Genomic DNA, 27,627 nt, shown 5'->3' on the forward strand with positions numbered 1-27,627 from the left:
CCCAGGGGGAGGAATACAGTCTTTGAATCTGAATCTCGGACTTTAAATCAGGCTTACCCTCAAATAATGAAATTCATATATCTGGTACAAAATAAATCCATTTTCTTATCCAAGTGTAGCATTAGGTCGTTTTTCTCCAGCCATTATGTGGAAAACAATGGGTGCATATTCACTTCAGTTTAAGTGAGGATTGAGCTTCTTTATCTGCGAAACCGCTACCAAGACACATTAGCATCGCAGTGTCAGATATCAAGAGGAAAAGTGGGAGGAACACTGTGACATTACTTTTCAAACAATTGATGAGACCAGGACAAGTATTGTGCATCATTTGTCAAACTCCGCAGAACCAGGCTCTCTAATTCATAAGCTTGATGAATACAAAACCATGAAGCATAAAAGAGGAACTGTTGTTATACTTAAGAGGACTGACCACGCTGAAACTCATAGGATGAAGTCACCAAGTCTGATGGTTTTATTCTTAATACTGTGAAACAACATTGGTTTGGATGAATATACTGGACATGCCATTTGCATTAGATCCAGGATAGCTTCAATCTGGGTGCTCGGATAATTTGTCCACGGACAACTCCTCCACAAAACTGCAAACCCGGACAACTTGTCCACGCAATTCCAGAGGACTCGTCCATGACTGGACAGAATTGGATTTCAAAGTATATTATCGTATATCGTAAATGACTCAAATGCAGCATGCATGACAACAATATCCAATAATATTGCTTCATAGCTGATAGCTTTGAGTGATGCGTTCAGTTGCATCACGTAAGAGCAAGTTGCGGGGCTCATACAGTAGCGACACTACATGATAAACTCATTAAAATATGACTGATAGAGTCGGTAGTGAGCTGGAACGTGCATGCACAGCTCAAGTTTCGGGTGGGGGGTGTCATGTGTGCAAACAAGACCATTCTTCACGAGAATAAAAAGCCATATGATATATATATATAAATATGCACATATAACATATTTAGAATATCATTTAGAAATAATGTGTAAAAGTACATTGTACAGGATTTATTTTCTCCCCAAAATTCTGAAATCTCATCTGTGGACGAGTTGCCTGTTGAGGGTGCCATCTGTGGATGAGTTGACTGGGGTGGCAGTTTTGTGGACGAGTTGTCCGAGAATCTTCAATCTGGCATACCAGCTTTCAGTAACCTTTAGCTCTGATCACGCGCATTAAGCACCGTGGAAAATGATTCATGCATTTGATTAATGTGTAGTTATTAGGGAAATGTTTTTGGTTTTTTTTGGTCTCATAAAGAGACAAAGTTCACAGTTTGTTTCACGGATGTCCCGTGTCACTACTTTTGTAACCTTCAATGTCTGGAGTGCTGAAAAGCGAGTGGATCTTTCTCAAAACAATTCAACCTTTAAGAAAGTGTGCTCTGACTTCATTGTTAGAAAATTCCTTGACACCCGCAAAGGTTGTACTGTGACATTGCCTCTTCTTGCAAGAATAATGCAATACAATTCTCTTCGAAACTTTTAATCACTCTCAGTCCAATGTCCTGTGTATTCTGTCTCCTGAGGTTTTACTAGGAACTTCTCCTGACAGTAGTTTATGGCAGAGGCAGTTTACTCTGCTTTCTAATGCATGCATCCTTTTTCTCAAAGAATATGAAAAAAAACATGCATTGTGCTTTACATGAATGCATTATAATATACATCCACACTGAACAATCACAGTGATTATAATTTGGCCCACCGACAGTATTGTAATCAGATACACCACTACCAATCAACAGTTGTCTCTCTAGTTCAAGTAGACCTGACAACAACAAACTCCCTCTGCTCATATAGAGCAAATTGCTTGGGGTAATATAGGTGCAATAATCAATCAATCCAATAAAGGAAAAAAAAAAAGCAGATTTAATTACAGGTTAAACAACGAAGATCACAAAGCGAAACTGACCTATACGTAGTCCCTAAACAATATCAACTGTGCTGCTTTGCTCATCTTACTAATATGTGTAAGATGAGTCAAGATGAACTTTGTGGTCACATGACCATGGGGGTCTTCTGTCGGCAAACAGAACCTGAAGGTTTGTAATTTGCTGTTTGGGGAAACAGAGAACGGTCATTCTCACCTTGACATAGTAAATGTCTGATAATTTGTAAAATACACTGAACATCTGACTGTGGTATTTTCAATTTTTCTCACTGCTTCTTGATGAAGTGTCTTTGTTTATTATGCATATTAATGATTGTGCAGAAGTGCAGAAGAACCATACTCAGAAAATGTGGTGTATGGTATGGGAATTACCTCAGAAATACCTGCAGCACTCATAGAAAGTGAGTCTTTACCTTAGGGTACCATCAGTGTCCCCTTGCATTATGTATCTCTGTTAAGTTCACAGTAAATTATATTAAAGCTTACATTTTCACCAGAGACCGAGGTCTACTGCTAGAGCTCCCTATAAATCATAAAGCCTGGAACTCAATGGCAAAAGTTGCATCTTGTTAAAATTCAGCTGTGTTATTTATGATGTGGAATTCTTCAGTGGTGCAGTGTGTGTTAATAAAGTAAACTACAGGGTGTGATCATTTCAACCCTAGTTATGTTTCTACTCTGAAACCACGGCGTATAACAAGAGGAGTTCGGTATACACCATCTATCACAACAAACATTTAAATATAACCTTTCCAATTACACTGCTCACATTGGGGTTTGCCTTTGCTGGCCCAAATGCAAACTTTGCATGTGTTGCAAATGCATCATCATCAAGGGTATTTGTCTGTTTCGAAGCTGGTTTGCACAATGTGCTAAAAATGTCTTGATATGATATGCTGGGACTGCTTCCCACAAATGGCTAAAAGCACTCCTTAGTACAGCAAGGTAGTTCCCAAGTGAAGCAGCTTACACTCTGGCCTTATTGACATATCCATTACAGTTTCTCCCATGTCTTTCTGCTGTTGGAGCAGTTTCTGTTCAGGACTGAGCCTGTGCTTAGGTACCATGGTATATTATGGGTTGAGGGAATTGGGGCCTTGTAAGATGTAGCCATACATTACACTGTCAGATGGTTAAGTGTATCTCTGACAGTTATGGCATCTGATACAAGACCATCACTTAGTACAATTTATAAATGTTGAACATTGGACAGTAAGATTTTAGGACCAATGCCTCAAAGCACTGAGCAGCAGTAATGATTCACCAATATATGTTTAGGTCGTTTCAAGCTTTACCAGTTGCTTCTCAGAATATGAACTCAATTTAACAGCTCAAAAACATCTGAATCTCATGACCATTTTCCACAATGAGCCTACAGTTACATTTTATTTTCAAACCAGTTTCTTTTTTTAATGGGAGAGATGGGTCTGGGATAAAAACAAAATTGAAAAATACTGGTTACAAACCAGATATAGAAAACATGAACTGTTCATAAACCTGGGTTTGACCTTCTTCCAAAAAATGCAGATGTCTACTTCAGTTCTTGACTGATCCCAGACAAGACAGTCACAACTGATGAAGCCATTGGGATGAGAGATGAAAGAGTCTGAAGACATGAAATAAATCCAATCACCTCATAAAACAAGATTCAAGGAATCTCCTGCTTCACAAAGTGTAAAGGCCTGAAACGTTTCTGTATTTCCACCTTCTCAATTATTATCATCAAGGTGCAACAGTGAAGAGGTTTCCTGCCTGTTGCTTCCTATTTTCAAACTCATAACCTTCCAGCCTCCTCCAGCATCATTTCCAGACACATTTAATGTAATACCTTGTCATTTGGTAGTAGCGACTATTTCCTAGCTGCATCTTCCCTGTAGTTGCCTCTGACAAATCACTGGGTTTGAGGTATTGATTTTAGGAACTCATTGTGTCTCTAAGCTGCTATGTCGTAGCTTTTTAACCTTTTAAACGTCACTCATGTCGAATGACATTAAGCCATAAAGCAACTGGCGCTGCTCATGTCCAGAATGAAGAAATACAATTTTGTTTTTTGTGCCCACACAAGTGCCTTTACGCACAACTGTGGGCTTGAATGTTGAAATCATTGAATGTTTGTGCATGAGCCAGTTTAATCAACCACCTGAAAAACATGCAAACAAAAAAATGGATGCCTGGTGGGTTGCTGGTAACTCGCCAACCGGGACGCTCCCCTCGAAACACTGAGGTCCATGAGCCTGCACCGTCGGGAGCCGCATGCCAACCTTGGGTGTCGGACATACATCGGTGCGGAGCCACGACCGGGTCTGTCCCGGCTGGCGCCTAATCCCCCGCTAACTTGGGGGTGAGGGGCCTGGCCGGGCCACCCATTCAGTTCCACCTGCAACCTCAGATCAGACGAGACGACCCGCTGAATTTAAGCATATTACTAAGCGGAGGAAAAGAAACTATTCTGGATTTCTTGAAGGAATGTGACAAAAATCCAAATTATGTTTGTATTCAACTCATTGTGGAGCAATGATGTGGTCCTTCAAAATTAAAATGTTTCATTTAAATCAAAACGTTACATAGGAGTAATTTTTAGGCAATCTTGTATAAAACCAGACTGTCACAGGGGTTCTGAATGCTTCATGTATAAAGTCTTAGTTTTATTTGATTCAATTCAAGGTGTGATAGTGTCTTCCAATATCTGGGATTGTAGGAGTGGGGTATTGCATTTGTTACACTTGGTTGTGTTTGACAGACAGATATTGTGACAATAACCTCTAAAAGCTTCTGTCTCATAACAAGACGAAGGATATCTCAACCAAAAATGTCCGACCGGTGCCTCAGCAGTTAATTCATTTAATGACTTGTGTAGGACTTGAGGAAAAATGTTTAAGACTTGGGCTTGACTTGGGACTTGAGCAGAACGACTCGACTTTGACTTGCAAAACAAAGACTTGGTCCCACTTCTGCAACAGAGTACGGTAAGCTTCATGAAGAGTAGGATTTGTTGAAGCTGTGGTTGTATCGACTGTAGCTCAACACGTGTTATAAACTGACAACATACACACAATTTATACAGTCAATATAATTTGAAAGTAAACCACGTGGCGCAAACGTGCAAAGGCTCTTTCATCTGACTGTTCAGGAGGAAAATTCTTCTTCCTTACGACCTCTGTCATATAAAATCTGAAGGTCAACTGAGATTGGCATTGCTGGAGGCAATATCAGGAAGTGAGTTTTTCCAAAGCAGGGAGCCTATAACAACATTATTAATACTGATTTACCTTTCAGCCTCTGAACAAGAAATGTCAAAGATGTTGATGCTTTCACACAGAAGCAATGCAAGGTACAGCAGAAATAAGCAATTAGCATCAATTCAAGCTTCCTGGTATCAGTAAAGATATTCTGATTCTGTATCCGGATGGCAAGAGGAAATTATCAAAGTGAGGAAACAGAAAAAACTCATTGTTGGGGACTAATGCGATAAACTTTAGCCACTTGTGGGACAGGGTCAGCTTTGGCAGAAGCTTTTTTATGCGTTTTCTAACTATTGCTACGTGCTGTACAGTTGTGTTTTACGTTTTTTGGTTTTTAACGAGACCTTTCATTGAAGTCCTTTCATTAGTGTTTCTTGCATGTAACTCCAAAGACTTAGAAATTCAATGCAATACTATAATGAAGCGATTCTGGTTTTAATTCGATATCCTTGACACATTATGTTGATTTGGTGAGTCATGTGTTTGTGGTTGTATGCCTGTGTAGGTCTGTCAAATATATGCACTGGTAAGGCTGTTTTTAGGAATATAAATTAGTTTACTGCTTTGAAATAAATCCACAATAATGGCCCACGAAGGGGGAAAAAAAATCGATTAAATTTGAGTAGACCATTAAAGACCGACCATCAAATTAAATGCAGATGCCTTCAGCTCTTTAATAACACCCAACCTCATCAAATAAGTGATGAAACTTCCGGTTTAATCACATGCATACAATCCTTTTTTGCACACAGAGACAAGCATGCACAAAACCATATCTAAACCCCCCCCCCCCATACACACACACACACACACACACACACACACACACACACACACACACACACACACACACACACACACACACACACACACACACACACACACACACACACACACACACACACACACACACACACGCATGCACGCACACACACAAATACACATTTTGTGATTCATTCCATTGGGTCACCCTCTGCTTGCTATTATTGGTTTTTGTTTCTTGTTATCCGTTCATTGCTTTGCACGCTGTTGATCTTTTTTTTCAAAGTGTGAATGCTATTGCTTTGTCCAGAGTAATGATTGTGCACAAAGAAATGATGCCTTTACATGCATGGCGGCTCCAATGACGAGGTTGACGGACCAGCCCAATTGAATTCATGTGTGTGATCACTTTCTATCAGCGGCTCTCCTTCCCTCTGTTACTTTTATTTCACTCCTCTTTCACTGCTGTCTTACACCAGAAGAGATTGTTTCACCAGGATTGTCTTAGATAAAACAAGGTTTAGGAATATTCAAAATGTGAACAACCACAAAATAGATCTGATTATGTTAATGCACAATTTTACAGATGGCATTTACTGCAGCTGTGTATTGCTGTGGCACTACTGCTTCTCCTGGTTGAAAAACATATACGAGAATCAATATTATATGAAGACTATTGCAAACTAAAAATAGACTATATTGAAAAAACAACAAAAAACACAGACAATCACTCTCATTCTTAATTCACAATAAGCATGGAACTTTTTTCCCCATTTTGTTTATTGTAGAATAAAAAAAATAATCCAGTGGACAAGTGAATTATTTGTTATAAATCCTCATCTCTGGCTTTACTGGAATGGAAGGTTGTAGTCTGGAGTGTGATCAAGTCTTAATTCATCTTGATCCAACAAGAGGCCTTTCTCTATATGCTAACTGGTATTTGTGTATGCAATCTTACTGATGTTTCACAATTACAGAGAAGACTGTCAAATCAAAGGCATAGGCACTGACGTCAGAGCTTTCTTTTTATATTCTGCTCTGATTAAAATGTTTGATTTTATCAGTGGACATGCTGCAGTTTAAAGCTCTTTGCACTCAGAGCAAACGGAGAGCGGTTGTCAGACGCATCCATTGTAAGCCCGTCCTGAGGATAAAGGTGTAATGTTCAGCCTCAGGCAGCTGGTTGCTGTGCCTGGCACCTGGGACCCCTGTTTCTCTGCAGGAATTGGCGTGGAGCCCGCAGCTTCTCCAAGAGCCAGGTGTTATTTTATTTATCTGAAAGCACAAGTGACCTTTGGAGAAGAACACCGCAGAGAGACTTGCCTCAGAGGGCTGTCTGCTTCCCACCCAACCTCCCGTCTTCTGTCACACACACCTCCCAGGGAAGGACGAGTTCGAGAACCATCAGCTATGTCTGCCTCCAGACTGACATGGTGACATACTCGACATGAACCTTTAGATTTTATTTAACTATGAGGCTGTCTGGTCCCTTCAGTGTCGAATTGTGTGAGAATGGTTCCCCCTCAAGACAGCGCCATTTGACTCCACAGAGGTAGCTTTATATTCTGGCAGGAGGTTCAGATATTACCAAGGAGCCAGTATTTGAATGTAAAATCTGACTCACCTGGAGATAGGATGCTGATAGACACATGCCTATCTTTTAAAATATGTGCATATTCAAAAAAATCCTCCACTGCACAATGTGAATTTAATGTTGCAACTGGCAATTGTTTTCATGTGGGCAACTTCTTCAGGAGGTCTCACTGAGACCACAAATTCTTTCATCACTTTAGCAAGCGAGATGTGAATATAAATTACATGAGACACAACAATGCAAATCATCAGGCCGAACAACTCCCACCCCCAACACAACATACACACAACCCCTACTCTACAGGCAACACACATATGGCCACATTAATTAAAACACTCAGACATAATATTAACATATAAGCCGCAGAGTCCCCTTGAGAAGTGAGTATTTCTAGTTTCAAGCTGCCCTGGTACTCTTCCTGGGAATATGGGAAATCAGCGCTTTCCAGTTGAAAATGTATTATGGGAGCTATCATCTCTCCAGTGATATGGTGCCATGGTTACTACTTCCAGTGTCTCCTGGTATAATGAACATATAGGATATTTCATTGTCCAATAGAAAGAATTATAGTCCTAAGAGGAGAGACACTCATCCAAGTTCCATCCAATAATTTGGAAATGAGAGAATGGGAATTTTCCTTTTTTTGAGCAGTATCTTCAACCAGTAGATGATGAATTGTTTTTATGTATTTATTTCAAAGAATAGTAATGAAAGGAACTAACACCACTACAGGTTAGCCCCTTCCTGTTTCATTTTGGTGTTTGTAGGAAGTTTGAAATGAAACATAGAGGTCAGTCGAAAATCCAAGAGTGAAATCTGAAAGACTTCTGCTCATTATGGCCAGAGACAAGTTAGCAACCTAGAATAATGAGGTGAAAACAATCATTACTTCATTCAAGCAGTGCAGTTGGTATGCAAATAATGCAGCACTTCCAACATCGTTTCTTGAAAGGCCTCTTTGAGTAAAAATACAACCCAAGACAATTTAATCCTGGAACCATCAAATGATAGACCAGGGGTATTCAATTAAAAGTCACTGAGGTCCAGTTATTAAAATTTCCTCCAAGTAAAAGGTCCGAACCAAGGTCCAGCTTGTGTCTTATAGCTTTCCCCCATGTCCAAATTTTCAAATAGTTCGTTTAAAAAAAGTTAAACTTTTCCTGCATTTAAAACTGACAATAAACAGAGTGCATAGCGAGCTCTTTTACCATCAATAAATGTTGTACCAGGCAAATACATTTAAAGCTTTTATTTCAGATGAAAGAGAATGGGAACCTTAGAATAAAATACATAAAAAGTGCAAACAGAGCCAAATAAGCCATCTTTCTTTTAAATTAAACAAGTCCTCGCCTAAAAAAAATGTAGGCCAACTTTTCAAGTAAAAAAAATTACAGCTTCAGAAAACAATAAATAAAAAGAGGCTCTTTAAGGGCAAAAAAAGCAAACTCACTATTGAACAACATCTTTTCTCATTTAATTATTCTGTTTAACTTAATGAGAGAAATGGCAATGTGGCTGCCCTGCCAGTAATTTAAATCTTGGTTGGAATGGAGTCAGTGCCATTCTCATGCAGATATGAAGATGTTCATTGGTGAGCCTAGAACGGTGTTTGTTTTTGATAATGTTCATTGTGGAAAAAGCTGACTCACAGCTGTAGGTTGATCCAAACATAGTGAAGGTGTGCATTGCTACTTTGGTCAGACCAGGGAACACACTCTCAGACACAATCTGTAGCCAAAAAGTAGCAGGGTCAGTTGCCTCAAAATTCTCTCTTAATGCAGCATTTGCTTGCAGATCAATGAGCTCAAGCTGTAGAGATCCTGCATGTGCCCACTTGAATGCCTGTGTCACCTCCTTTGAAAATCCTCTGACTTCTCTGATGAGGAAAGGATTCTGGATTAATAGGAGGAGCTGCTGCCCAAGACTGAAGCTGTCGAACCTTTGACTGAAGTTTCCAATCAGCTTGTTTATGAAGGCAACATAGAGAGAAACGTCTCTCTCACCCTGAATCTGTTCCTGCAGTTTTGGGAAGTGTTCACACTCTTCTTCAAGATCATCCTTGAAAATGTCCAGCTTCCTCTGGAAAGAGCGAACAGCTGTCATCAAATCAGCAACTGAATTGTTCCGGCCCTGCAGCTTTAAATTGAGCTCATTAAGATGTGATGTAATGTCAACCAAAAAGGAAACCATGTCCATCTTGAGCTTATCTTGCATAAAAAGTGAAAACTCTGCTGCTCTCTGACTCTTGACCTGCTTTAAGAATGCTGCTATTTCTTTTCGAACAGACCAGAAGCGTCCCAGTGCGTTGCCTTTACTCAGCCACCTCACATTGTTGTACAGTAGCAGGTCATTGGCATTTGCCTCAACGTCTTCCAGGAATTCCCTCAGGAGGCGATGTTGAAGGGACGAGGATGCCCTCAGGAAGTTGATGAGTTTCATCACTGTGTTCATTACTTCAGAAAAATGTTCTGATAGAGTGGCACACAGAACAGTCTGATGGATGAGACAGTGGTAAGCAATAAGATCTGGATTGTCCCCCTTCATCCGGGGCACAGCCCCCCTCTCTTTTCCCACCATGGCAGGGGCCCCATCTGTGGTGACGGAGACAACCTGCTTCAGATCGATGCCCCTCTTTTCCAGCATGTCTTTTATTGCTGCATATATGTCCTCTCCTCTTGTGTGTGTTTCAAGTGGTGTGACACCCAGCAGGTCCTCACAGAGCTCCTTCTTATCTTTGTGAAAAAATCTCACATACACCAAAAGCTGGGCGTTATCAGTCACATCTGCAGACTCATCAATGGCCAGAGATATGCATGGTGCACTCTGAACAGCTGCATCAAGCTGTGCCAGTACATCATCTGCTAATATTTCTGACTTTCTGGTTGCTGTTGAGGCTGACATCGGGATTTGTTTGATTTTTTCACACGTCTTCTTTTTGTTTTCCCTCAAATAATGTCTCAGCAACAGCTGTTAAGCACTCCTTCACAACTGTCCCGTCACTGAAAGTTTTTTTATGCTGCCCTAAAATCCACGATACCTTCAGAGAACATTCGTTTGCACGTTGCTGGCCTGTAAATGTATGTGTGATGAGTCGGGTAGACCTGTCATACTGGGCTTGCAGTTCCGTTATTTTGCGTGCCCTCAGCTCGGACTTCAGGGGGTAACTTTGCTCAAAAGCGCTGTGCTTCGTTTCGTAGTGGCGCTTCACGTTGCCACTTTTAATTAGCGCCACAGTTTCGGAGCATATGAGGCACACTGGTTTTGAGCTGCTTGCCGGAAGAATGAACATACATTTCTCCATCCATTCGTCCTTAAAACTCCGGTTCTCCACATCGACCTTCCTTCTTTTGGAGCACGCCATGCTGTCGCGACTGTCTCCTCCTCTCTGCTCAGGTGTGCTGCCTGGCCGCAGGGTAAACAATCCATTTGATTGGCTCAACTGAGTGCAGCTATCCATCCATCCATCCATTGGCTACCGCTTTATCCGGGGCCGGGTCGCGGAGGCAGCAGTCTGAGCAGAGTTGCCCAGACTTCCCTCGCCCCAGACACTTCCTCCAGCTCCTCCGGTGGCACCCCAAGGTGTTCCCAGGCCAGCCGAGAGACATAGTCCCTCCAGCGTGTCCTGGGTCTGCCCCGAGGCCTCCTACCGGAGGGACATGCCCGGAACACCTCCCTGGGGAGGCGTCCGGGGGGCATTCCAAATAGATGCCCGAGCCACCTCAGCTGCCTCCTCTCGATGTGGAGGAGCAGCGGCTCTACTCTGAGCTCCTCCCTGGAGACTGAGCTCCTCACCCTATCTCTAAGGGTACGCCCAGCCACCCTACGGAGGAAGCTCATTTCAGCCGCTTGTATCCGGGATCTCGTTCTTTCGGTCATGACCCATAGTTCATGACCATAGGTGAGGGTAGGAACGAAGTGCAGCTATTGTCGTAATAACTGGAGTAGCAGCGCCCGCAATATATTCCTGCGACCGGCGGAAAAATGCTGCATGGAAATTATCTATTCTCGTGAATTTATCGTCTTTATCGAGTCACGGGTCCGAACAGAAGCATCACGTGGTCCGGATCCGGACCGCGGTCCGCCATTTGGTGATGCCTGTGATAGACCATGTCAACATAGACATAAAAAACGACCACATTAAAATATGCTATGTCATGTGTTAAAGCCCAGACATAGTGTGCGTGTCAGGACTCGCATGTGGTTGGATGCTGTAGTGTCTACATCATAATTTATTCATTTCTGATTCTGTGTCATATTATGTGTTCTCCTATGTTCTTTTCTTCATTTATTTATTTTGTCTCACAACGTTGCTTTCAGTCATTTCCATTGCTGATTCTAGTTTGTTACACCTAATTGTTTCTGGGAGCATTTGTGCCACAAAACTAGATTGTTATGATCTGGAATTTGGCATTTTTTGTTTGCAATGGGTTTTTTTTCCCCTCCCATGGTCTTGTGGTGCTTACCTTTGTTTTCTAACTTGAATTGACAAACCATTAAAAAATACATGATCCGCTTCCCTTATCAATGATCCAGTTTACAAAGAGTTTTGGTGTGCGATAAACATATTTTACATATTTCCTAAGTTAGGAATTTGAGTCCACTGATTTCTCAGCATTCAACTTCAGGATGAGGTGTCACAGACGACAATGTCATTAAGGAGCGAAAGGTGGAACTTGTCATATTGAATCATTTGATCTTTAGGGCCATATTTTCTTTAAAACTGAAATGCATGGTTTGAGATTGTTGTGAGGTGAGCTGGGAAGGAAAAAGCAAGGAAAAGAGCTCAGCTCTTGAGCTGCACTCGGCAGTGTCAGCCATTTTCTACTCTCTCCCACATCACTTCCTGCTCCTGTCAATAGACACTTGGCTCCGCCTCCACCGGACGTTCAGCGCACATGTAATGCATTTGAAACGAAACTGAACACATGGAAATGATTTGCCGCTCCATCAGGCATCAATATAAAACACAATCTTAAAGAATGAAAATACCATTTGTTTATGTAACTTAAACAAATCATGAAGTATTCAATGTTGAGGCACTTTTCTTCCCAAAAGACTTAATACAACATTGACGGCAAGGAAGGGATGTTTTAATTCCAATTAGTCAACATTCCATCTGTCAATTCGACACGATGTGGTGACCAGTAAACTTAGAAATAACATAGGAACACCTTGTTCTAAAGTGAGCCTTGATGTGATAATTATATAACACCCAGGCAAATCAAGTAGAAATGCCTCCAAATGAAGACAGTTGATACTTGGCTTTGACAGTATTAGAAGAATTTGTATTACCTGAGGAAATAAAATAGCTTGCAAATGAAGGATTTAACGTGATAGAGGTCAAATATCGCAGCTAATTCAGAAGCTCAATTATGCAAAGCATTTGCAAGAACACATTTCAACTAAAAGAGGCAATGCCACCCTCCGAGACCAGGAGAGTAAATTGTTTAATTATAACATAGCATTACAACCAGAAGTCATTACCACTGAACAGAATCAAGCCTTTGTGGAGAGTATTGGCATTGCGTTTGGTGAGTAGGTCAAGTTGCTAAATTTCTTCAATGAGTGTTTGACCTTAGACCTGTTCAACTCTCCGTCTGAGTTTACAGTCAATATTTCAATGACATCACCAACAGTTTCTGTGCGAACTGATGAAATATTGATGAGAATGGAATGTGGTAATTGTAAACACTGCTGTTTCACAGGTGCAGGTTAGTTCATGTATTACTTTAAATTGTCAGTACACTACCAGAAAGGAAAACCTATGATGAAAGCGTCACCACTTCACATATGTATTAACTCAAAAACATGATTGATGATACACTGTGAGAGTGTCCACATAGGATTATCAATTCTGTGACTGCTCAGCATTTTAGATTTTCAGTGGAATTAACAAAATGCTAAATATTGCCAAAAAATATTGGTGTCATTTGTCCAAAAATTCCCATGAGGTTCAAACAAACAGAGATGCCCCCTCTGTTGGTAATACAGATAGAACTAAAGCAGCCATGTGTGCCTGGAGCCATACTAATGCTAATCCCACTCCTTCTGCATTGTGACAAAGAGACATTAGATTGCAAGCGATGGTTACTATGGCAACATTAGATGGCCTTGTTTGTGTCTATGGTACTTGGGTAGGATGGGAGTTATTAACCATAGGTGGATGTACAGGAAACATTGATTGAATGCAATCAATGTCTTGTGCTGACAAAAGCTAAGAGCACACGAGAGAGAAAACAAAGACAAACCATGGTAAATTATTTTCTAAATATAAGCTTCAGAAAAAAATAAGGGGGAAAAAAACCACACTTCTCAATGCAGAAGTGATACGATTGCATGACCACAATGTAAGCTGTGAGAAAATTTGCACCACCGGGTAAAAAGTATTCCAAAGCAGACAAAAAAATGGCGAGCCCTTGTGTTGCATTGGTGCGTTGTCTCAACTGTTTGGAAAATAAAAACAATTGCACTGTTTGACCAAATATGGGAGTATATCAACAGCTGCAAACATTTCAGATTAATTACCCATAATAATTAAGTATTTCAATAATTTGGGGTTTTTAAAGGTTTGACCCACAAGTCATAAACATGAAAGTTACAGCCTCCAAGTGCCAATTTGTGGTGCAGCCACCAGTTAAACATGACTAACAGAGTCAAAATTCAATGGTAAATTGAATGATAAACAATTTGAGGTCTCTTTCTTCTGATTTTTGTTTGGTAATGTATCCAAAGTGTCAGTGTGTGTCTGGATTTGAATACAAACTGGAAAGTTTACAGCTGAACTCACTCACAATCGAATATCCAATGTCTGGTGAAATAACATTGTCTTGAAAGAGATATACCAGCACTGTATTGTTGGTAGTGCATTAACGCATTAACGTTGTTTTACAGCTTTTACACTTTGAGCAGAACACAAGTGGAAGTTTTGACTTCAGAAAAGCCTGAACAGAAATCCATTCACGTTTTCCTTTTTCCAGGATTGAGTTGTAACCTGCATTTGTGAAAATGTGAGTGTTCACAGACAACCTTTTTTTTTTTTTTTTTAAAGAAGTTTTTCTGCACTTGTGCTTCTGCAGGATCACCCGAGGGCTCAAAGATCAAATATATCCTTTTCCAATGCATATGAGGTTTCTCTGCGTTCTGTGACTTCTCTCTTGACATCATACACCATGGACGAATATAATCTTCAAGTATTTAAAATTGTATATTGAGGAAGAGATTGAAAGACTCTTACTTTCCATAATTTTGTTTTTAAACACAATTTAGTTTAAAGTTTTGGAGCCTATCTCAGTTTTAACATTTAAGTTGTCCATATGTTATTTTCAATCAAAAACACATTGACTACATCATGTTTTAATTACATTTTAAGAAAAAGCGTGACTGGTATCAAGGCTTAATATTAACTTAATTTTAACTCTCTTTCTAATGACTTCATTTATTTCAATGATGCAATCCCTGGCCAAAATACAGAATGCACATAAAACAAAGGGCTTTTGGCTTGTGTATCTCAGGGTAAAGTTAAATGAAAGAAAATAAAGGAAGAAAGAGAGCATGTCAGAGGGAAAGGATGAATGGGATCACTGAATGTCAGTAAATGCCATCAGATCAAAGTCACTTTTTCAAAAAATTATCCAAGGCTTTGTACCAGTCAATTCTAGTATTGTGAAATATTTGTTTGTGTGATCGTGAAAAGTACGCACAATACCAACGAATCATCATTGAAACTGTGTTATAGCTAGTGTTAGAGCATTTCGAGGCTAACATCACAGATGCCCTTTCACAAACTATGACATTATTGAATCCAGCCTGTCTTAATAATAAACGAATGAATGAATGAATGAATGAAACATTTGTCAGATCTACCAAATTCCACTGATCCCGCTCATTCAAACACCACTATGGTTTTAAGTGTAATCAAAAATTAAACGTGTCAAATAATTTAAATACACTCACGTGAGTGATAGTAAATCATGTATGATGAAGCTTTTTTCAGTGACCTGAAATAATCCAGGTTAGTTATCGCCGTAATTGGACATAATGCCTCAAATTATACATCAACATGCAGTAGTGGAAAGGACGGAGAAACTGATTATTGTTTTTTTTTTTTACTTTAGCACTTTAGCAAAAGGTACACATGCTTGCTGCCTGCATGAGGTCCACCAACAATTTGATTATTGCCTTTGTTGTGAGGCCCAGAAGCCAGGACAAAATGTTAAAGTAAAGAAAAAACTTTCTTCCCATTCAGTCCATTAGCCCTAATGTGGTTAACATGCATTCTTAAGTGTTGTCATAGGGAGAAAACTTGATTATCCCCACTAAGTGCATATCAAAATCACTTAGATAGGCATTTTATGCTTGAACGGTAACTACCTGGGTAATAAGTATGGCACTCTTGCATTAAGAGGTGCCGAAATGACTCAAGCTAAAAGCTTACACTGCCAAAAGATATGCACAGTTGTTTTTCATATAAAGTGCATTACTTATGTCATTTTAATTGTGTTGATTAATCTGCTGTTGAACCACTGGGTTCATATCAGTATCTTGTCAAACTGCCAATTAGCTTGAGAATATTCTTTTACATCCATAGAAAGATAATTGACCCACATATTGCATAGCAAAGGTGGAAAAGAACATTCACTAAATGTCATAAAATGCAGTGTTGTAATGGTTTTTTAATCCACATATGAACGTTAGAATCAGAGTTGTGTGGGCACCAAAAACAATCCATGATCTAAATGAAAATTCAATGTGAACTCTGTTGTGGATTTCATGTGGTGATATTTACAGCAGCAAGCTTAGTTGACTTAATGACTTTTTCTTTATTTAATGACTCGACCAAGCTCAGTGAGTCCATATCAATCGAGGGGTAATAGACCACAGTGAAAGTGATTTGAATTCTAAATATCAGACAAACAAGCTCACCAGTGAAGAGAGAAATAAAGCCTCCCATATTTAGAATTTGTTAAGGTTGGATTAAAACAAAAACTCAGCAAAGTGTCTGCTCTGTGCGTAACATCCTTTCTATTAAAGAAACATATGCACGTACGCACGCACACACACACACGCGCACGCACACACGCACGCACGCACGCACACACGCACGCACGCACGCACGCACGCACACACACACACACGCGCGCACACACACACACCTTTTCTATGGAACAGCTTTCTCCTTTAGATAACTGATAGCAGAACCAGAACATCAGATAGTGTAATGTCAAGCTTTTCCTTCTCATTTCAGGTGAAAGAAAGGTCAGAATGATCTATCACTTTTTGGTGACATTGTCCTAAAATAGTGAGCAACTTTCATCCATGGCAACTAATATATTGCATGTGTGATTGTATGTATTTAGCTTTATTTTGTTTCATGTACAACAAAATTGAAGTATTGAATGATGGTGCTCAACCCAATGTTATGAAGAGTTTCAACTCCCCCTGTAATAAAAGAGTACAGGCAGAAATATTATAAATACTACTTTAAATACAGCTTGACAACCCACAAACTCTGCAGAGGGCACAATATTGTACCTGTTTAAAGTTTGATAAGAACAATGAAGTAACTTCAGTATGGGTGCCAAACAAATTTTTGACAGCGTATACATGACAACATTTTCAAGTGAAAATAGAAAACTTCCGCTTGGAAGTCTGTTTACACGACAACAGTGCTCGAAGCAACAGAAAACGCAACTTTTGCTTCACACAAAGCAACACATCTACTTTGCAAAGAGTTCATAAGGTTGTTGATTCTTGCCTGTGGAAATGTGGTCCACTCTTTGGATATTGGCAGGAATTGGAAATGGTGTGGTATATGCCAATCCAGAGCATCCCAAACATGCTCAGTGGAGGACATATGCGGTGAGTATGCTGGCCATGCAAGAACTGGGTTATTTTCAGCTTCCAGGAATTGTGTACAGATCCTTGTAGCATGTGGCTGTGCATTATCATGCTGCAACATGAGGTGATGGTCATGGATGAATGGCACAACAACGGGCCTCAGGATCTCATCAAGGTATCTCTGTGTATTCAAAATGCCATCAATAAAATGCACCTTTGTTCGTTGTCCATAACATGGAAACATTTTTTTAAATCACCCTCACTATCACCTTGATGCCTATTCTTTTTCCCATGTGATGAAGCAGCCAGCAGGATCTCACTGATCGCCCAGCCATGAGCATTGTTTTCATCTACTGTTCAGTTTGGGAACTTCAAAAATGCCAAGTGGACACATTTGACACAACAGACAATTTATTTGAAAATAAATTGGAATCCATGTTCTTGTTTTTTTTTCTTCTTTTTGTCTTTTACACATTCTAAAGACATCCACCATTTTGACTTAAGCCCTTCAGCAGACCACATTTGGGTCCCCTTCATAACTCTGATGGAGAGTGTGAGGTCATTTGCATAATAACAGAAAACCTATACACTATTTATTTTGTGCAGAGACTTGCACAACAAAACTGCAGGATTTCTGTTTTCTAGCTCAAACATGAAAATTCAACATGAGGTTTGCAGAGCATTGCCTAAATAGTTCTGTGGTTGAAATATGCCCTATGATCATTTAAAATGTGGTTTGCAAGGAAAATCTGTTCTGATAGTATTATCTTCGATTGAGTAAACTCATCAAACTCCCGGAAGCTCAACCTCTAGGGTACGTAAATCGCCATTGTAAGTGCCATGGCAATGAGATCAAGAAGCACCATGATATGTTTTAGGGATCAACAGCATATGTCCCGAGGCTTCCTCAAGGCCGGGAATAAAAGGCACAGTTGGAGCACAATCAGATAAGACACTATCAAAGATATCACTCTGAGTAAAAAAAAAATGATCTCATCAGAGTAATAGAAAAATCAAACCAGAAGGCATTTTGTTCAGAGAAAGCTGGACTTTCTGTTGTTAACTCAGTTCTGTTGCTGTTCGTGTCCTTCTGATATCCTGAAGCAATAACGATGCACAGAACATGCTGTGAGCAGATTCCCCCACACTGAAGGACCTCAATTGGTCAGAAGTCAAATGTGTGGTACGGAAGCTGTTGTGTGCAGTGTTTGTACTTGCTATCGTGTGTGTTACATTAAAAAAGTGACAATGTCAGTGCAAGAGAGAGTCAAGGTATGAGCAATGAACAAAAAACAAAACAAAAAAAGAAATAACGCAGCGCAACAACTGTCCACTCCAGTCCCGGCAGAGAGTGAGCCATGCTGAAGCGCACCATCTCTGATGCTGAAGAGCACACTGACCTGACATGTCATGGTGAGTAAGTGTTGTCTGCTGTGATAATAAATAATAGAGCAGAAGATTTGAGCTTGTACAGATAAAGGGAGTGAACACTCTCTGAGACTGTCTTGTACAGAAGCTGCTGTAAAGCTTGGTGTCTCAGAAGTGACGTATTTAACCGATTCTATTCAGTGTAATCAAGCAATAGATACTGGCAGGCATTAGCACAGTACAGGATCGGAAATGTGGAAAAGTGAGTGGTAATGGCATGTGTTCAACAATAAACTGTAGTTTCACTAATATTTGTAGGAGGAAATGACTTGGGCTTAGGATTAGACCCCATTAACATGACAACATTTCAGGTAAACATTCATAGTTTTCCACGATTAACACAGAGACAAAATCAGGCAATTTTTGAAAAGTTTCACCTTGGGAGCCCCTTTCAAAAAGTAGCATTTTTTTTAGTGGCTCTGAGAACTGTTACCATGTAAACGGACAAATACTCCTGTTTTACTTGAAGAAGTTACCATGTAAATGGGCCTTAATTTGCATTCTCAGAGAAAAATAATTTATTTTGAGATCTCTTTAAATCCCTTGCGAGACTCAAAGGACTTCACGACCTTCAGAAGGCCTGTGGAGCCCTTTAGATGTAGCAAGAGAACACTGGGCCCTACAGCTGGGTTACACCACAGGGTACTAATGTAGTTTAAGAATAACTCTAATCAGATGGTGTATTCATGCGGCTGAAAACTAAGAAAGTTTGCAATAGGAAAATTAACCCTGGGAGTGGGTGAACTGACATCACAACAAAAAAGTTCTTTAGAAATCTGCAGATTAGCAGCATTATTCAATTGGAAATATGAACCTTCACAATTTTTAATTACTCATGAAAGATGTCACCAGCTAGAATATGCAAAAGTTGATCAAAAGTTAAGAGTGTAGCATTGTTGCTTCATTAAAACTTTTCTTCTTGGTTTAGTAAATACAGATTTCTCAGTTTTGAAAACATTGGAATAGGGAATACATTTTAGTGGCATCAGTAATAAAATAAGTGTGAATTCTGAAACTGGTTATATAACATTGTGGTTTATCCCAGAGTACCATGTTGTCACTAATAAGTCTTATGATATCTTGGTTGAGAGCGTATCATTTTTCCTACATCCTGAATATTCTGAGATGTAACATTTCTGATATCTGAATAACAAAAAACTGAATGCATGGCAGGGAAAAAACTGTGTTTTAATAGATAAATGAGAAGAAGCTAAATTTAAAGCTTGGTTGGAAAAACATTAAAGCAACAGCTCAAGATTCAGCAGTGGCGATCCGTCAGGGCCTTCAAGGCCTTCTTTGCAGGCCTAAGAAAAAGATATGAATCACAGACGGATGTTGATTATATTTTGTCCCTGAATACTTCTTAAATAATTCAAAATGGTCTGTCAGCTTCTTCTCATAGCTTCTCCCAGATTGCACCACTTCCAGACACGTACTTCCACATTAAAGCTTTTAACGAATCACATCAAGAAGGACTTTTCCAAGAGGTAATTGAACGCACCGCAGCACTCCAAGCACAGGGATGTCTGGTGCTCACTGCAAACTCCATGGCAGGATTCAGGATTATTTTACGTGCCATCGTTATATTTTCAAGACCACGAAAAGCTGACGTTTGTCACCCTCCTTGACCTCCAGAGGTTTCGGTAAAAGCAGCCACTTTTTTTGCAGCGGCAGCAGGAGGGACGTGAACTTGGACTTTTTTTCATTTATAAAGGTATTATCTATCTGTGATGCAAAGGCTCTCATCCATGCTTGTCCTTTCTGTGTGGAGTGTGTTCTCCCAATGCATACATGGGGTTTCCACAAATTGGGCCTTTATGGTAGAACGGCAAGAAGGAAGCCATTGTGGGAACAATGTCAGAAGTAGTACTGTTTGCAGTTTGCCACATGCTGCATTGGGGACAGAGCAAACATGTAGAGGAAGCTGCTTTGATCAAATGGGACCAAAACCGAAAAGGATTGAGCTAAATGCAAGACGCTATGTATGGTGAATTTTCTTATTTGTGGGGGAACACCACTTTACTTTTGGAAGTTCAAAAAATCCCCAATTCTCACACATATGACTCTGGGCTGTGGTTAGCATCATATCAGGATCACACTTGCTCTGTGCACAAGTTGCCACTATTGTGATGGCAATTTTTAAATAGCATTATGATGTGTGCCCTTGGCAATATAATAGAGCAAATCAGTCCTGCGGGCTGTTTTGAATTGTCTACTGACCTAATGTTTCATTTACCACTTGCTCTATATCATTAAAAAAATATATTGCTAAATATGTTAATGAATATTTTAAATGTGTTCATGAATATTCCTGGCTGGTGTACTGACTGCACATTATTGTGCATTACATTCTGTCATATCTACATGGTAGAGGACTTTATTAGTCGTCTTGCCTGTTAACAGAGCTCCTCTAAAACTACATTACGTTTGAATATTAAACAGTGCTCCAGAAAGCCCCCAGCCTATTTAAAGGTAAGGAGTTCACAATTTGAATTGATTTATTGAACTATATAGAGCAGAAATAGTGCTCTTGGATATAATTAAATCTTGTATAGCATTTTGCTACTAGCTAGAAATCCACTATATATCTTGCCAAATTCCTTAGAGAGAATCCATTTTAAATAGTGTGGAGTGGATGCTAAACATAATGCATAATATTTTGGTCTGGTTCTTTAAGAAACAAATGATGTCCCTCTCCCACTCTTTTGTTTGTTGGAGGACGTGTGTGTTTTCTTGGAGGATTTCTCAACTGACCGTCTTTGTATATAACCAGGAAAAATAGAGACGACAACTTCTAAAGGCCGCCCATCCATTCAGAATGGATTACCCTTCATGTCATATTTTATTCACTTTTCAGTTATATATTAGTTTCTAGGCCTGTTTGGGTTCATCCAGCTGCATGGCAAGGAGCCAAAGTAACCCAAAAAAAAGATTTTATACTTCAACTATATTTTTGTTAATAATTGCGATGATGACAGTGAGACAATAGCGAAGAAGTTCAGCGTAAAAGAAGGAAGCTGTTGTATATGTCAAAGGTGTATAACATTTTATGAATAAAAGCCAAGATTGTATTGAATTATTTGATTTCCAAACTGAATGTGGTTAATATTCTAGCCCACGGGTGTCACATAAAAAGCCTGTGGGCTAAAACCAGCCTGCAAGTGGCTCTAATACCAATAGAAAAATTTCAAAGAAAACAATGATTCTTTAAACAGATTTCTTAAGAGTAATAAACACAATGGATCATTGAAACCTGAGCTGAGATATATGCGATAATGTGCCCTATAACATCTCTTGTTTTGTGATATATCCTTAATCAAGGTTCATTTCGGAATATGAGCAATAGTATGAGTTACTGCGCCTTGTTAAGATGAGTGCTTGTTCTAATACTTTGCGCAGTGTGTCTGTAGCTGGCAGAAAAGACATATATATATATATATATATATATATATTGGGAAAGCATACATAGAACGCCATAACCAAGTGGCTGGCATAGTGTACTGAGACATCTGTGCGGAGTATGGTCTGGAAACCCCAAGGTCACAGTGGGAGACACCCCCAAAGGTGGTGGAGAATGACCGAGCGAAGATCCTGGAACAGCAAAGATACTGCGCAGGACCCTCAAGCTCCCAGGCCTCTGGTAGAGGACCCGAGCTTGAAATAGAAAAACAGGTGACCGCCCGCGGAGGGCGAGAGAGGAATTTTTATATATATATACTCCCAATATTTTGATTAAACATGTCACTTTGGCAACATAGATAATTAGGTAACCCTCTGTTACTGTATACTTGGAGATCTCAGCATTTTCACAGGTGGTACACACTGTGAAATGTTTAACAACCGATGACGGAGTGCAACTCAACACTTGGACTCAAGACCAGAAAAATGTCTTCAAACATATTGATGTCTCCACAAATACTTGTTGAAACTCAACCTTGCAACAAAAAAAATTACAATCAGAAGGCAAGATGTTGGAATTCTGGCATCTTCTTCAAGCCTGAAACTGTATGAGAAAGAGTGAAGTGAAATGGAAAGGTGTCCCATGGCCCAGTCGATTTTAGGTGTGCATACATTACAAAGCTCTGGGTCCGTAAGTCTGGTGGCTAAAACAGACATGTGAAACACTGCAATGAAAGAAAACATCAGTCAAATGAAACCTTAACCAATCTTCTTGACGACTCTTATGCTCTACACAATATGTAGTGTGATCTTTTCTACAAGTATTAGTTTCTACTGAGCACAACATATTCTTCAAACATTTCAATTGCAGTTTTTGGAGCTGAATTGATCCAGCGATGTTTCGTTTCTCCAAATCTCACTTTATTGTTATGAAACTGAGATTGAACTTAAGAATACATGTTTTTAAGACATTAAGCTATATTTTAATTGAAATTTGACAGGTATCATCATGCAATATATCCCACTGATATTGTCCTTTATATTATTGCATTTCAGATCCAAATATGGCTTACAAGTGCCCACTTTTAGCCTGTCTGGAAGTTGTTACTGGAGCTTACACTTTTGTCATTAGCTCTCAAAAATGCAATTACAGGGATGAGCATTTGTCTCAGCATCATTAAGCACCAGTGGCAATAGCTCCCTGAAGACAAAATAACCACACAGTCAAACAACTTATTATGTGGGTAATATTAAACTGTTTACAAATCTGTGTGAAGGGAACAAAGAACAAACTCTTCAGAGAAGAGTCACTCACTACTTGGTTAGTAGCCTGATTCCTTCATGATGTTTGCCTTTTTATATGCCCAGTATAGTTTCCCAGCATCATGGCAACCAAATCATCAAATCAGCTTCAAAGTTAGTGTAACATATTGATAGGGGGGGAAAAGTGATGCTACTGTTTTTCTCTAACTTTAAAACTACATAAAATTTCTGTGTGGCCTTTGTGCTTTCTTTGTGTTGGGATTTATGTTCCTCATGGAAAATATATATGATGTGTGGTGGGTTTTTCTCCACGGACTCCTACATTTCAAAAACATGCATCTGAGGTTTGTTGGCGACCATACATTGTACATGTGAGTATGACAATTTGTGTGGCTGTCTATCTACGTTTACCATAAGGTGGGCTTCAGAGGATAATTCTGCTTTTTTCCCCCTTTCTTTTTTTAAACAAACAAAATGTCAAACAAAACGGCAAGTTGTTCAGTCTCTTGGTAACCACCTGAAGTTCAAAGGCACAAGAAAAGCCAATGTAAGACAGACACAGAGAAGAACTTAGAGAGAGTAGCAACAAAGCATGTGGAATAGGGAAATTACGTGGCAAAGAGGAAAAAAAAAAAAAAAAGAACAGGTGCAACTTTGTTATCTACTTGGAAATTGTCCCCAACAGGAGGACAGAATCACTAAAGATCTGCCACAGACAATATTATGTGTCATTTCTCACTCCAGAGAGGTGAGCTACCAAAGTCTCCATTCATTTGTTCCTGTGTGGAAGTCCTCAGTCCTGAGTTCAACAACAGCTGTTGCTTCAAATGCATGCTGGGGTTTCTTCTGCTGAAAAGCCTTCTTTTCTGAGTACCAGCAAATAAATCCTCATAATAGCAATGCACCTGGGTACCTGCACACCTGTCTCTTTGAGGGGCTGAGAAATGGCATGACAGTGATTCATCTGATGTTATCAATTAAAATTAGAACAGTAAAAATCCCTGTGAGCCACGAGTCATACTTTGTGTTCAAATTATTCAATGTTAAAAATAATAGACATGCCAGTATGAAAATGGATCATCATGATCAATAAGCCACCAGTGTCAAATGGTGTATAGATTTGGTGCAGTTTATCTGATTTGGAAGTAAGTGGAGTATAAAAAGTGTACCTAGACATATCAGGATGTGCTTTAGATCAGTGGTTCCCAACCTCAAATTCAGGATCTCTTTGAGCACAAGAGAATGGGTTGCTGAAACATTTACCTCTCATCACATCTTCTAATTTAGTTTTGCAAAAGACAGGCCCAATCAGACACTTTCTATAATCTTGATACTTCAGTTTGTTGTTGACAGTGTGTGTGTGTGTGTGTGTGTGTGTGTGTGTGTGTGTGTGTGTGTGTGTGTGTGTGTGTGTGTGTGTGTGTGCGTGTGCGTGCGCGTGTGTGTGTGTCTGTCAGTATTAGTGTCTTGAAGAAGACAATAATGCGCCTTTAAAATAGATGCTAATTAACCTCTCAAATATTTTAACAGCTGCTTATGATGCTCCAATACAAGTCTAAAGCAATGTTCTCACGGGTCTTAATTCTCACATCCAATTTTCCTTTTTCCAGAGATGAACTGTTTTGTGTGGCTTTGCATGAAATAAAATGAATGCCATCAAGCGCTGGTGTTAACAGTCTACAACCCTGACGAGACCCACGGCAGCTGAAGAAAATGATAAGAAGTAAATACAAATAATGTGGAGCAACTGTAAGTTGTGAAATTGTGCAGTCGGAGTCAATAAAATCAAGATGAAATAATAGATGGAACAAGAGGATTAACAGTGCAAGAGAAAAAGAAATGAATGATGGTGTTTAGTCAGCAGTGGTTGCTTTCTCTTCAAGAATTTCCCCCAGAGATAAATAATGCACTTTTGATTCTGATTGTCTTTGCAGATGGTATGTGTGCCTCCTTGGAAAACATCAAATAGGTGTCTGTTTTGCGAGTGGCCTAGATCAGTCATAAAAAAAAAAAAAAATCGTAGATTTGTCTCTTTTGGGCAAAAATATTGGATTTTGCCACTTTTGCTTGCAGTGCTCACTTTTGTTTTTACAACACTTTGACCGTTTATCTGATTCTCTCTCTGTGAGTGTTTTCCAAAAGTTGTTATCTCACAGTCATTTCTTTACTCTTCTATGTAGGCTCACATTTATTCCTTCCTTTAGTGGATCATATGAACTTTGTTTAGGCAGCCATTGTTAACATAGAGTAATTGTCTGGGCAGTCCAGCTCTGCACTTTTGGGAAGCTATCAGATGTAGACTACAGATGGGCCAGTGGCCAGAGGCTGTGTGCACTTCACTGCGAGTGGGGGAGGTAGATTGGAATTTAAGGATCATCTATGTACCATCACTGATTGTGCCTGCTGGCAAACAGAATAGAATATTGTCATATATTAACAATAGTTGAATCAGTGACTGAGAAAAAAAATAAATAATTGAAAAAAAAAAATAGTGTTGGGAACTGGGTTACCTTGAGGCGATGGGGTGGCTTACTTATCTGGAATGTACACCCGTTGTAAATGATGCACAGCCATACTGGGGTTTCACTTGTATTCACAATACAAGAATGTATTTATTTGTGAGACTTCATGCTGTTTTTTGTTTCACATCATGGTTGAGCTTTGCATAAAACCACCACAACACTGCAAAGAGAAATTTCATTAGCAGATCAAGCAACAAACAAAACATCCACGCAGTGTGTTTGTATGGCAATTACAATGCAATGGCTTCACATAAGTATATATTTTTTTAATTAATGCACTTATTAATCTCCTTTATACATTATTCAGAAGTAAAAACCTAAATGCTGCTGTAATGTCCTCCTGTTTAATCAAATCAAACTAGTTTTCATTAAATTGCAATGCATTATGTACCGCAAACTGAATTATACAGGAAAACATTTGTATAGCTTGTGTTACCAGACCATTTTTCCCAGAAGATGGCCCAAGTTTATCAGATGAGAAATGGCTTTGGATCTGAGGTTTGCAGGTTTGAACCCCACTACTGAGGAAGGCAAGACATCTCATTCCCAGCAATTTAACAATAGTAGATTACTGCTTTTTTATATTTCTAATTATGGTTGAAATTAGATGAGTAAATTCACAAAGAGTATCAATAAGGTATACTTTCTTCGAAATGCAAAATGTGGTCATAGCACTTACAAAAAATGCATGATGTTACTTTTACTGGCATGTCACCAGCTATCGAAGATAAAATACATGTGTCTGCATAATTTCTGGATGGCTTCAACAAACTGCAGCACCTCATACAGACAGCACCTGTGTTCTATTTTATTTTTTGTTTTTATGTATTTATTCTCGTATTTTCTCTTAATGTATTGTTTTAGCTTTGTAAAGCACTTTGGATGTCACCGGGTGATTATAAAAGGGCTATAGAAATAAAGATGATTTGATTTTGATTTGATGTGTCCATTATTCTATGTGGCTCGCTCAAGTCCTTTCAATGAATGAAAATGAATCCAAAGTTGGTTCAGTTGTGTAGTACAGGCACAAATATGTTTTGTTCAGTCAGTATCTGATTTTTCAGTATTATTTGTTTGACTTGGCAGCAGTGCTTTCATCTGTACTCTGCTGTATAGTCTTCGATCTGAGTTTTACTTCAGACTCGGCAGAGACAGGTTCCAGGTTCCTGGCCTTTCAGTTACAGGTCACAACCAGTGGAGAGTAAGTGGCAGAATTCAACTCTCTTGAGAAGAGATTATCTGTAATTAGCGTGACACTGGAGGACAAACTGATAAGCCTGAGGGTTATGGTGGCATTATTTAGATAAATGTCCAGCAGCTGTCTGACAATACCAGTTTCCCATCCAACTACAAAGGCAGCCTTTTTTCCCCCTCTCAATGTGAAATGTAGTTCTTCAACTTAATGTGTTATAATTTAGTTGACTATTTTTCAATTGCAAAGGAATTCCTGGGTGGAGGGTCTCACCAGTGCCTGAGCGAAACTAAAACTAAATCTGGCTGCCTATCCCACTGCAGTCCAACCTAGGCATGCAATGTTTCCTGCCTCACCGACTCCTGCAACTTCTTCCTCTGCCATTTGCATGTATCAATAATTGGCTTCTTCTTGCACCTGGGCTCTTGACCTTCTTGAATCCACAAAGGATTTGTGTAACCAGGTGACTTGATGAC

The 27,627-nt window shown here is 39.5% G+C and overlaps 2 protein-coding genes across 2 annotated transcripts in view; one reads left to right on the plus strand and one right to left on the minus strand.

The window, feature by feature from the left end:
* Positions 1-10,411, minus strand: part of LOC308140240 (zinc finger BED domain-containing protein 5-like) — a gene marked incomplete at both ends in the record, with an annotated part of 64,149 nt that extends 53,738 nt beyond the window's left edge. Inside the window, one exon of the mRNA XM_080509925.1 lies at positions 9,160-10,411. Within this exon, the coding sequence (XP_080366051.1) occupies positions 9,160-10,411 (1,252 nt within the window). The remainder of the gene's footprint in view (positions 1-9,159) is intronic.
* Positions 10,412-18,705: 8,294 nt separating this feature from the next.
* LOC308140242 (leucine-rich repeat transmembrane neuronal protein 4) overlaps positions 18,706-27,627 on the plus strand; it is a gene marked incomplete at both ends in the record, with an annotated part of 206,504 nt that continues 197,582 nt past the window's right edge. Inside the window, one exon of the mRNA XM_080509927.1 lies at positions 18,706-18,760. Coding sequence (XP_080366053.1) covers positions 18,706-18,760 — 55 coding nt within the window. The remainder of the gene's footprint in view (positions 18,761-27,627) is intronic.

Source organism: Blennius ocellaris (genome assembly GCF_963422515.1).
Source record: "Blennius ocellaris genome assembly, chromosome: 15".
Taxonomy (NCBI): Eukaryota; Metazoa; Chordata; class Actinopteri; order Blenniiformes; family Blenniidae; genus Blennius; species Blennius ocellaris.